We start from the raw sequence: 12,061 nt of genomic DNA, 5'->3' as shown, positions 1-12,061 counted from the left end.
CACCGTTGCAATTCAATTGTTGAAGCGTGGTTGGGCTGAACTGAAAATCAATTTCTCGACAGAAATATAGGAAAAGGTAAAGTATTGTATGCCTGCTTAGTTGGTCACTTCATCAATTAGATTTAAGGAGCTAAAGGTATCTGTTTCGCCAATTGTCTGACAGTGGAGTAGCCGGTAGGGGTTTGGGGGGATGTAACCAAATCTATCGTCTTTATTTCGACGGCCCAGGAGCACTAGATTGCAGAAAAACGACCAAGACGGCCAGATATCTGGACGCAGTTAACAATCAATTGATCACATTGAGTTGGGCACGAGGCAATGGGAGCTCACCCCGCTGTCACGGCCAATTTCTCAAACGGCCTTCCATGCGCCGCATAGCTCACAAACCCCAGCCATACGATCGCAAAAGCGGTAATAACGCCTAACTTCCCGTTCGCACTGCTCATGGACTGCAGGATCCACATGGGAGCAATCAGCATCATAAGCGTCGTGGCCAGCATGACCATGAAGGCGAAGTTGTCAATCGCCGCATCGCTGTACATGTACGTCGCTGCGCGGTCGTGTGAGTTCATGCGGCAGGCATCCTTCTTGAAGAGGCCCATGACTTCGCCGTATGATGAGACAAAGTACTGCTCGAACACGCGGCGCAAGGGCGGCTTCTCTTTCCAGATGGAGATGAGTTCATCAGTGTGCATAAGGAAAGCACTCTCGGACTCCATGATGGCGCCAGGGTTGTTGCTGAACCAGGTTCGGAGGTTTTGTAGATTCCATTTAGGGGCTGGTGCAAGGGCAGCTAGGTGAGAGTAGGAGAGGAGGAGCTTGTCTAGGAATCAGACTTAGCTTATCATGAGTTTCTAGCTTATTTGCAGAAGTAACGCACCATACGTCTCAAGCTTCTGGGTAATGTCGGCAATGAGAGATGCACGTTGTGGCATATCGTCTCTTACCGTACCGTTGTTGATGTCTCTCGGTGTAGAATATTCGCCGTGCGTGGCTACAAGTTCTGCTTCCTGCCCTGGGCTCAGGCCCCCTGGAGGAATTCTGATAATTTCCGGTGGCTGTTTGCCCACGGCTTTGACGTGTTTTGAACTATACTCAATGTCCATTACATCAAGCTGCTCTTCCTTTTCCGCCAATAGGTCTTGGAGAGTGAGTATTGCTCGGGTATGTAGCCGATGGAATCGCCGGACAGCGAAGAGGTCTGGATCTGAAGCAATGTAGGAGGTAAAGTCTTTGTAACCAACGTACTTCCTGATAGTTTATTAGTCTATAACGGCTGTTCGCTCGTTTGAATCTTGTCTCCTCACCATGGCCTTTTATTGATTTCAGCTTGACTCGGAGTGTCGGGGTCACCAACTTCCAACCCGAAACAGGGAATATCTCGCGCGGACATCTTGTGTTGAACTCCTAATACAATCAGAGATAAATTAAATTAAGTAGTTGGGCTTCTTCTAAATATCTCCCAGCTGCAAGAGCCAAATTCAAGTATTATTATTGTTGTTGTTTTGGCTGCCAATAGCCCAATGTGCTCTCCTAGGTCAGGCTGCAGTCCAGGTTGGGCTCCAATACCCAGGGCTACTTGTACAGCTGCTGTCCAATTGAGTTCCAATGTGGTGACCAGTCTGCCTTGGCTGCGAGCCAAGCCTCACCACTGCTGCCCAAATCGCGTAATATTCCGTCTCCGCCAATGACATCAGCAGACCACACACCTTTTCTGTGCGTTCTGTGTAGTTCTGTCAGACTGGTATTGAGAGTAGGCAGCATCTATATAACCCCCTAGCAATGCCTTTTAGTAACCAAGAAGCCATCTGTTTTACATCTTTGATCTCCTCAAATAACAAAAACGCCAGTCTCACAAACAGTTTTTAAGGCTTCATTCATAATGCCCGGATCAGAGATTACCACATCTACACCCGTAGAGATATGGATTGCCGATACTACCCAAAATCTGATTACTCCAAAAGCCTTCGCTGCCTGCGCTATAACAAAAAAGGTCACGTGGCCACCAGTATGGATCGATCCACCCCCAACGAATAATCCTAAGTAAGCCCAGTGTAAGTAATATTTAAACCTTATTTTCCCTTACAATGCTGCTGTATATCGTGGCGGGACACTAATGACTCTATTAGCGCTAAAGGCCTGCTTTAATATGCTGAGGTGAGACTCTGGCGGGATTTAAAGTATAGAGCAAATACCCAACGGTTGGCAAAGACATACTACCTGCCGAAGAATGGAATTATATTACAAGCTAAGGCCTTTATTAGAAGCTAGTATAACGTATAATAATGATGCCCATACTTTAACCTACCCTATTTTACTAGAGCTTACCACTTTATATAAGCTCTTGCATTTTAAACCTATAGTATTAGCAGGCCTGCCTAAAGGCTAATTTTAAATATTTAGCATTAAATCTATAAAAGAACTACTTATATAATTAAATACTTTACTTAAAGACTCTATAATAATTAGTATAGAAAGCTTCTATTTAAGTATAAATTACTTTATATATAGTTAAGTAATTTATAGTATTTTATACTCTTTACCTTATTAGTGGAGTTATTAATAGCATATATACTTATATTATAGAGGTATAGTCTATAACTGGTATATATAATTAGTATATTTAAGTTAATGGCTTCACCGTAACCCAGAACGACATTCTCCATGCGCTAGAAAAGGCCACGGGCGACAAATTTCAAGTTTCTTATGCTCTGGGAAGCAGGTGCTGAACAGGTCAGAAATGGAGATGCGATGGGCTCTCTGGCTCAGATCTCTGGTGCGATGTACGGCAGGGGCCGTGTCGCGAATTATTCTGTTGATAAAGGACTCTGGAATGATAAGATAGGCCTCCCAGGAGAAAACCTCGAGGAGTTCGTCGAGGGTTATATCGAAAGCACTTGACTAATTATAAAGGCGTCTTTATGAGTCACGGAAGTTAATGCTTCACGTACCTGAGGCGAAGTTCTAAGGATAGCTTTGGTGGAGGTAGGTAGCTCCATGCTTGATGTTTTTATGTTCAAGGCATTAAAACCTAAAGCGAGTTGAAAGAGAAATTCAATGCAGTTATTGTGGTCTAGTCAAAGTCGTATGATGTGTCATTCGTGACGATTCATGATTAGTGCAAACCGTTGGTCGCGGATGTGGACGGGATTTGTAATCAGTCCTCATTGGGCCGCATTTGCCGACGTCCCTTTGCCGACATCAGAAGTTCCGCATGAGAAAGATTCGACTTCTTCAATTTAACAGCCATCATACAAAAGTCACTAATCATCCTGTTATACTTCTTCCTGGCAGTTCATTCACAATGCAGTCAGCAATCATTTGGCCTATTAAGTTCCTTCCCGGAACTACCGACAACTATACCTCAAACGAAGTAATTGTGCGCGATATCACTGCCGCCGAAGTCTGGGCCAACCTCACCGACATCACTCAGTGGGAGTCGTACTACAATAACTGCAGTCATATCACACCGCCAGTCACCTGCAACAGCCTGAAGAAAGGCGACGACTTTAGCTTCTCGACTTTCGGGTTTGGTCCCTTTCCGGCAGAAGTCACGGAGTCTGTGCCGCCGAGCGCGGGCTCTCCGGGACGTTTGGCATGGAGGGCATGGGTAGATGGGGACGAGAGCTCTAAGCTAGATGTGTATCATGCTTGGATTGTGGAGGACTTGGGTTATGGCGCGGTTAGAATATTGACGCAGGAGTCTCAGATTGGGCAGCCCGGAGCTAAGCTTGCGGCTACTAAACCGAATCCCATATTGAATGGTCATCAAGAGTGGCTCGACAGCTTGGTCAATTTCACAAAGCAGAAACAGAACGCGTCAAGCTAATACAACCTATGACTGAGAGCGTACAACCTCGACCTAGAACTTGGTCCTTGAACTTTCCATTGCACTGTGTTCTTAATGTCATCCCTAACTTCCAGTGTATGGCCGTGAATAGCGTTGCAGGTACTGGCACTATCACCATCAGTTTCTAAGCGCCATACGGCGTTGACTCGTTGTACTGTGACCCATCCTTCTGGCACACCGGGTTCTTTCTGGCCATTCGTGATATAGCCCAATGTTGTCCATAGGCGCCAGCTACAGCAGCGATGTTTGGAAGATGAGCTTAGGTTGGCATCAAATGTTTGTCATGCATTTTCATGCTGAGGCCGGCGACCCAGCATCGTATTCCGGCTACGTGACCTTTCACTGACAGTCAATTCAACCATTTTGACGTTACATAGTTTCAAATCCCATTTCGTTCATCTTCCACTGTCTTGCCTGGTTGATCAATGGATTGTGTGACTGAGGGACTTGGATAATTATGACAATTGCCAACGTTAGCAGAAGTGGGGGTTTTCGGATTTGCCGAGAAGGCAGCAGAGATCGACAGAGATGGTCACCTATAGAGACATAGCTCCGTTCAAGGTTGTATGCAGGGATCTACACAAGCAGAAGGACGTTAGGTGAGGATGGCACGCGATCAGGGTAATCATTCAATGTCTCATTATTTCTGCGTTATTAATATACATAAGCTATCTTGACTCGTTGATGTGCAAGCAAAGGCTTTCCAAGGAAGTTTGATATGGACGTTCAAGATCTTCGATCAACATCTACTTGTGTGCGGGGGCTTGCTCAACGGTCTCGACAGTGGCCTGATCGGCCTTGCTCAACTGATCGAGAACATGATCGTCGACAGACTCGTGGAAGACATCGACCTTTGTGGTAGCGAACTTTCGAGCGCTGACACCCTTCTCGAACAGAACGCCCAACTCGGCAAAGGTTCGGCCATTGGGCTCGGGCAGGCGGAAGTAGGTGTAGATGACGCAGAGGAAGCAGATGCCACCCTGTCGAGCATGTTAGCTGTGGATCCAGTGAGAACATGGCTTCAAGACTTACCCAAAAGAAACCAGTGTAGTTGCTCCAGTTCCAAGCGGTGGGGTTGAGCATGTAAGGGGCCAGAACAGCGTTGACAATACCGACAATACCACTGCGATTGGTTAGCTGCGAGTACTTTTGGTATCTGTAGGTCAGACTTACTAGAAGATACGACCAAGAGCGACAGTCTTGATCTGAAGGCGTCGAGATGGAAGCTCAGAGACAAGAGAGTAAGCTACGGAGCCAACAGTGAGCTGGTAAACAACAGCCCATCCAATCATCAGACTTCCAGTAGCAAGAGCACCCTTCTGGCGATCAGCCTCAGGGACGAGACCAAGGAAGCCAAGAATGCAGAGGACAGTGCAGAGACCGCACAGTCCGTAAAGGTATAGAGTTCGGCGACCAATTCCAATAGACATCAGACCCCAGGCGCCAAAGACACCAATCATGTTGATAGCATATTGTCCAAGAGCAAAAGAGTAGGCGTGCTCGGCAGACATACCGGCTTGCTCGAGGAAGTAGGTTGAGTAGTTGGAAAAGGAGTTACCGCTGAGGTTCTGCATAGCCCAAACCATACAGACGATTTCTGTTCGTCGACGGTTAACACCCTTGAAACAATCGATATAAGAGCTTCCTTCAGTCAACTTCTCCTCGAGAGCAGTTGTATGAACCATCATAGCCACAGTCTCATCAGCATCGAAATCGGTCTCACGGTTAAGGCTCGTAAGTCGAAGAAGACTCTTCTTGGCATCAGCAACACGGCCTTTGCGAACAAGCCACCAAGGAGACTCGGGAGCAAGCCACAAGCCGACCATTAAAGGCAGAGGCCAGATCCACTGCAGACCGTAGGGGATTCTGTAAGCCCACTGATCAGTTCGGCCGATCATAGATCGCAAGATTCCAATGCCGATTTCTTGTCCGAGACCCCAGCAGAAGTTGACGTATGTGGTGAGATAACCTCGGAGGGCGATGGGGCAGACTTCGGAGGCGTAGGTGACGCAGATGGTCTGGAAGATACCCCACGGGAGACCGCAGAGGATTTCGGCGGCGAGGAGCATCTGGACGTTCTGGGCGGTGAAGAAGAGGGTGATGCAGCCGGAGAGCCAGATGAGGCAGCCGATGATGGTGTATCGATATCCGAAGCGCTCAGAGAGCCAGCCGTTGAGGAAGAGACCGATGATGGAACCGACGTTGGCACCCTGTGATGGTTAGTTTTGTCAACCGAGTGGCCTTTATGGCGCATACATTACTCAAACCAGCTTGCCATGCTGCAGACACCTGATATGTTCCATCAGGCTGGAGTTGACCGTACTTCTTGTTCCACTGAGGGAAAGCATCTGAGCAATAGTGGTTAGACCAAGTCGCGTGATATTGTGCGAGGCAACTCACAGAAGTTGTTGACAAGGACAATATCAAATCCTTCCATGACAATGCAAGTCGAGATGAGAATGCTCCACGCGACAGCCTTGGGATACAGCTTGATGCCCTGCATGAGGGTCATCTTCTGCTCCTTGTTGGCCGCCGAGCGCGCATGGTCGATAACATCAGGATGAGTCTTGCTAGGGTCCGAGGTATCGATGTGAGCCTCTGGGGCAGCAGCCGAGACCTTTTCGTCCGACATGATTCAACGAAGCCGAAAGCGAAAAATCCTCTCGATGAATAAGAAAAGAGAAAAGATGTGAGAGAGAGATGCGGGGAAGTGTGATCTGGGGAAAGATGGAGAATGGGCAACCGCCCCAATATTTCTATTAAATGCTGGGGGGAAAAGATGGAGAGGTGATCGGCCAGGTTTCCGGAGGGAGAGACGGGCTAAGAAATTTGCCTAGCCTTGGGAGTGCGGGACAGTTGCCTGAATGGTGTTAGCTTACGCTGGAAGATGGGGGGGAGGATGGCAATCGTCGGCTTGGGTTGCTCAGGTCTGGGCACCAAGAGAGGGCAGACTCTTTATGCTTCCTTTCCTGAATAAGTAGAATGTTCTGTGTGACCATGTCTTCAAGGCTATTCCCAGTTTTCAGTCAGTCCATGGCCCGATTCACCGCCAAATGGCACCACAGAATCTTGGAGAAGAGTCTCCCACTTCTGGTACGTAATCTCCTCAAGGCCCAATTTCTCCGCAACGCAGTCCAATTCTGGGGGTGGGGTACCCTCACGCGTGATTGACCAACGAGAAACAAGGTTATGCCAATCTCCCATGCTAATAAAGCGGGTCAGAATGCTCTCGAACAGACTCAGCCAATCTGAGTGTCTCCATCTCCAAAAGAACAGGGTTTTTTTCGCTCGGCCAATTCCCGCATATCTCGACGCCCGTTGCACAACGTTTCAATTGAGTTAGGCTTGGGCTGTTTCGTGACTCGTGATGAGGGAGATTGGCGGCGAGAAGTCCGTGGCAGAGAAGTCCGTTGGATGGTCTAGATCCAGAGGGATGGTTCAGATTTCCCCGCGATTCTATCTGCCGGAGCCGAAAATGACGAATGACAGGTTTGTTGAAACATTGTTGCGGCGGCGGGATGCCTGTCGTGGATTGTCTATTGAAGCTTAGCTACTGTTTGTTAATCTCAATTGGCTGTCCTTCTGCTCGGTTCATCGGCCGATCAATATAGCTGCAGGCTGTCACCAGCACGTGGCAATTGATCTAGATCAAGACGACTTCCATTGCATGTCACGAGATAGGATATCGTAGGCACAATCAACACTCACCATCTCCCTTGGACAACGCGCTATCATTGGTGTGTCGTATCGGGCCGACTCTGATGACGAGCGTATACCTACCCTGAACTTGCTTGCGACCTGCTTCTGCAATTAATATTAGCATCCCGGATAGAATAAAAGCAGAAGATATGATATTTGTAAATTTTTAGATGTTATAATAAGTTCTCTATTTATCACTACTGAAACATCCCTCTACCATATCTCGATGAAATCGCAAGGGGAACAACAGTGAAGAGTCAGGCGGCCTAAATGGCGGGTATGTAATGTAGGAAAGGGCAAAAAGGCCTTTGAGGCTGTGGGCAAGATTTATCCTTCGAAATATTGAGCAAAAAATACATATGTTACTAGAACCGCGATGGAGTATCTCCATTTGGATTCTATTAAACACCAGCATCTACGAGACATGTGTTGAATTCTCGTAAAACCCTGGTAGTTTATAACCGAGGTCCGCGAATTTCAGCCGCTGAAAAACCCACATAATGACCGCTAATAGGCCAGTGGACCAAAACATCCGAAAGGTCAAGACCTCTCCTTTCTAGGTTTAGGGGCAGATCACACAGAGATAATCGAGATAATTCAAAGGGCAATTAAGAACAGCTCTGGTCTTTGAGCCAAGCTAGACAATGATAAGAGGCTGAGTGTTTTGAGTTGCTCCGGGTTTGAGATTATTTGTATTCTACAATTCACCTCGTTTGCATTTTCGATTATGCGTTCTCAACAGAGCTGTGACTCAGTCTGCACCATTGTCAATGCTCGGGCACAGCAGCACTGAAGCCGGTTAATCCGATTGATTAGTATCTGTCAACCTGGAGCAGGCTGAACACAAAAACATCGTCGCAGGAGTTCATATATATAATCTTTTCGCAGCATCTACAGTGCCAATCGATTAAAATGCATGACAAAGTCAACAAATTCTGCCCCTTGCGCTAAGTGAAAAAGATCTCCAATTGAGCTTAGATCAGATTGATAACCCACTACCCCAACCAATCAAACACCCGCCCACCATTCTCCAGCATCCGGTATCGGCAGAATTTCCTCACCAAGTGGAATTCACTCTGGAGCTACGAGAAGAAATTACTCTACAAAACCCCAATACAGCACAATTATCTGACTTGTATCGTAAACATGCTCCGCTTCTGTAGTCTTGGCAGTTGGGAATCGGAGGGATCACTGCTGAAAAGGAGAAAATTTCACATCGTGACAAAATGCACATCTCGGGGTTACTTTCCTTCTGCTCCTTACTATCTGGAAGGTGAACACGAGCTCGATTATCTGATCAATCGTCACCATGCTTGGTATTGAAAAAGTTGATGAACAAGAGGGTCAAGTCTTTGCTGGTGAAGTTCATGAAGACCCTGGTCATGCTCATGATGCTGTTTTCGGAAGACTCACAAATGACGGGCCAAATTACCGCAATGTGAGTTTACATTTCCAACTTGACCTCCATTTTATTAATTATATGTGTAGGTCGGTTGGGTGGGCACCGCAGGTCTGATGATGAAAACGCAGCTTGGCCTTGGAATCTTGTCCATCCCATCTGTCTTCGACACGCTGGGAATGATCCCTGGCCTCATCTGTCTCTGCGTTATAGCTGCAATTACGACGTGGTCAGATTACATAGTCGGCACTTTCAAGCTTCGGCATCGTGAAGTCTATGGCATTGATGATGCAGGTGGCTTGATGTTTGGTCGTGCTGGGCAGGAAATCTTTGGTTTTGCTTTTGGTCTTTGTACGTCGAAAGCCGCTCGTTTTTGAACACTGCAGTGATTGAACTTCGGCTGACGCATGGGGATATAGACTGGACATTTGTCTGCGGGTCAGCGATGCTAAGCGTGTCGATTGGCTTCAATGCCGTTTCTGATCACGGAACTTGTACTGCCGTCTTTGTCGCCGTTGCAGCTATCACTGGTTTCATCTTCGCCAGCATCCGAACCCTCGGGAAGCTAAGTTGGCTCGCTTGGCTGGGGTTGATCTGTGTCATCTCTTCAGGTTAGCACATGCCCGCACCTCTGTCTTGAGAACACCATGCTAAAGTCCCAAACACAGTCATCATCCTAACAATTGCCGTGGGTATACAAGATCGACCTGCAGCTGCACCTAGAGACGCAGTTTGGGTATCAGACTACGAGCTCTTCAAGAAGCCAAGCTTCACCAACGCCATGTCGGCTATCTGTGCATTGATCTTCGCCTATGCAGGTACCCCAGCCTTTTTCAGCATTGCCGCAGAAATGAGGGACCCTAGACACTATACGAGATCTTTGATCCTGTGCCAGACGGTCATTAGTGCCTGCTATATCGCGATCGGTTGTGTGGTGTACTATTTCTGTGGCTCGTATGTTGCTTCACCAGCGCTTGGATCTGCAGGTGTCTTGATCAAGAGAGTCAGCTATGGAATTGCACTTCCTGGACTAATAGTCACTACTATGTTGACTTGCCATGTGAGCACTTACCTAACTAGTCAGTGGGATGTTGCTAAAATGTAGATGTTCTAGCTGGCGAGTAAACATGTCTTCGTGCGTGTTTTACGAGGCTCCAAGCATCTCGCGGCCAATACCTTCACCCATTGGGCATCTTGGATAGGATGTACTTTTGGCATCACCGTCGTCGCATATGTGATAGCCAGCGGAATCCCAATCTTTGGTGGGCTGGTTTCGCTTATCGGGGCATTGCTTGCAACGTCACTCTCATTCCAGCCAATGGGATGTATGTGGCTCTACGATAACTGGAAGCTTGGGAAGCAGGACCACTCCATCTCTTGGTCCTTCGGAGTGCTCTGGAGCGTCACCATCATCGTCTTGGGGACTTTCCTGACCATTGCTGGGACATATGCTTCCGTGGTTGACATTATAGCCTCATACAGAGTGTCCGGGGGTTCAGCAGCCTGGTCGTGTGCTGACAACTCGGGCTCTTCGTAGTTGGGCATGGGCATGGGTAAGAATCGAGTTGCAGCGCCGTTGACATGCTACCAACATGTCGGAGCGGAATGCAGATAATTGCGGGCCGTTGGAGTTGGCATTTTTTGTTTAACTACACGATTCGCGGTATTGTTCTGCCCTGATTTAATATAAAACGACTTTTGCGGATCGCGGAATGCAGCTCTTGAATTCTAGAAAATGATATACCTCTATTATAGTATTTAAAAGTCTGCGGTTATAATCCATAACCCAACTGGACGCGATCTGAGTAAAGGACAATGGAAGGTTATAGCCGACGCAAAGGCGTCCTTGCACTCTTCGGTAATACTTAGTAAAAAGACCAGAAACCGTCAAGGGAAGCTGAGTTCCGAGGTGATGATAGTCCCCGCACAATATCTGCTCCTCTATACGGGTTCCGATTTCTATGACCCTGATAAGGCTCGCAGTGCTTGGTTCGGCAGCCGCGCATAATGCGACCATGCCAGCGTAGGCATCTTCGTGAAGGTGGAACTCCTTCTGCGTCTTGGATAAACTTTCGGTGAATAAAATCCTAATTTAAGGTATCTACCTTCCTGTTCTTTGTTTAACGTCGGCCGCAAAGGTGGAGTAAAAAGTTCACAACACAATGAGTAAGCATATATCAGGGATGTTGAACAGTTCTTTCTCCACTTTTGCAGCCAATACTGTAAAGAAACTGTCGTATAAGAGTAAATAACCCTGACCTGATTTATTACTAAGGTTAGTAATACGCATTATGAAAGTTAGCAACATACAGTTCAACAGCATGTCTGTTTGGACTAATACCAAACAATCTAGCCTTGCATTTTTAAACATAAGATGTATTTCAGCTATACGAGAATAAAAGTAAATTAAGGGTTTTAATAAACTATAAATGCTAGCTGGAAGCTCTGTGGAAAACGCGAAGGGTTGCCTCTGTTTTAACAAGACCCCATTAACACAAATCAAACTTGCTGTTCTTTACACAAATTACAACAAAACTAGAACTTCCACGATGAAGGGTCTTTACGCTGCGCTCCTTGCTTTTACTGCCGTTCAGGCTACACCAACTGGCAACAGCGACTCGAAAGCACTCAATGCCCGGGCAGTCGACCTCAAGGTTCAGTACTACAAGGACGGCGGCTGCTCAGACTACGCTGTATCGATTTGGCCCGGTACTTCAAACAGCTGTTATGGATACAGCTACAGCAACACGAACAGCGCAAACATTGTTACCTGCGGTGGTAGGGGTGTTGCTTGCACCTGCTACATGTTTGAGCAGGATAACTGTAAAGGAAGCTCTGTCCGGACAGTTGCTCTATCAGGATCCGGTTCTGCTTGCGTCAGGTAATATTCCCTTTGACGTTTTTACAATCTCATCAGTATTAAATCTACTTAACAGCAACTGGGGTAAGGGCTACAGGTCCATGAAATGCTACACTACCCAGATAGCCTAGTTGCAAAGAGGATTTAGCCAGCGCCCTCCTCTAAGCGCTCATCCCATCTTGCTCTTATAAGGATAGCATGAGCGGAGGGTGTGATGGAATTGTTATGTAGATGTGTTTTTTGCAGTTGAGAC

The 12,061-nt window shown here is 47.1% G+C and overlaps 6 protein-coding genes across 6 annotated transcripts; 4 read left to right on the top strand and 2 right to left on the bottom strand.

Moving 5' to 3' along the window:
* Positions 1–211: 211 nt before the first annotated feature.
* On the bottom strand, positions 212–1,393 carry FPRO_08770 (uncharacterized protein; the record flags this gene model as incomplete). The annotated part of the gene is made up of 4 exons (XM_031222475.1): positions 212–269; positions 331–823; positions 881–1,251; positions 1,308–1,393. 4 exons carry the CDS (start codon positions 1,391–1,393, stop codon positions 212–214), a joined length of 1,008 nt encoding a protein of 335 aa, XP_031087930.1.
* Positions 1,394–1,882: 489 nt separating this feature from the next.
* Positions 1,883–2,148, top strand: FPRO_08769 (uncharacterized protein; the record flags this gene model as incomplete). The annotated part of the gene is made up of 2 exons (XM_031222474.1): positions 1,883–2,043; positions 2,130–2,148. The coding sequence occupies 2 exons, from the start codon at positions 1,883–1,885 to the stop codon at positions 2,146–2,148; spliced, it is 180 nt and encodes a 59-aa protein (XP_031087929.1).
* A 1,156-nt stretch (positions 2,149–3,304) lies between these two features.
* On the top strand, positions 3,305–3,829 carry FPRO_08768 (uncharacterized protein; the record flags this gene model as incomplete). Its single annotated transcript, XM_031222473.1, has 1 exon — positions 3,305–3,829. The coding sequence occupies one exon, from the start codon at positions 3,305–3,307 to the stop codon at positions 3,827–3,829; it is 525 nt and encodes a 174-aa protein (XP_031087928.1).
* Positions 3,830–4,596: 767 nt separating this feature from the next.
* Positions 4,597–6,482, bottom strand: FPRO_08767 (putative alpha-glucoside transport protein; the record flags this gene model as incomplete). The annotated part of the gene is made up of 5 exons (XM_031222472.1): positions 4,597–4,830; positions 4,883–4,973; positions 5,024–6,060; positions 6,107–6,198; positions 6,251–6,482. The coding sequence occupies 5 exons, from the start codon at positions 6,480–6,482 to the stop codon at positions 4,597–4,599; spliced, it is 1,686 nt and encodes a 561-aa protein (XP_031087927.1).
* Positions 6,483–8,858: 2,376 nt separating this feature from the next.
* Positions 8,859–10,485, top strand: FPRO_08766 (uncharacterized protein; the record flags this gene model as incomplete). The annotated part of the gene is made up of 5 exons (XM_031222471.1): positions 8,859–8,987; positions 9,038–9,299; positions 9,368–9,559; positions 9,617–10,008; positions 10,063–10,485. 5 exons carry the CDS (start codon positions 8,859–8,861, stop codon positions 10,483–10,485), a joined length of 1,398 nt encoding a protein of 465 aa, XP_031087926.1.
* A 1,012-nt stretch (positions 10,486–11,497) lies between these two features.
* FPRO_08765 (uncharacterized protein) lies at positions 11,498–11,939 on the top strand (the record flags this gene model as incomplete). Its single annotated transcript, XM_031222469.1, has 2 exons — positions 11,498–11,829; positions 11,885–11,939. 2 exons carry the CDS (start codon positions 11,498–11,500, stop codon positions 11,937–11,939), a joined length of 387 nt encoding a protein of 128 aa, XP_031087925.1.
* Positions 11,940–12,061: the final 122 nt, after the last annotated feature.

The sequence above is a fragment of the Fusarium proliferatum genome (assembly GCF_900067095.1).
Source record: "Fusarium proliferatum ET1 genome assembly, contig: FPRO_scaffold011, whole genome shotgun sequence".
Lineage (NCBI taxonomy): Eukaryota > Fungi > Ascomycota > Sordariomycetes > Hypocreales > Nectriaceae > Fusarium > Fusarium proliferatum.
Note: the sequence above shows the minus strand (reverse complement) of the source record. Positions and strands in the feature narration are given on the sequence as shown.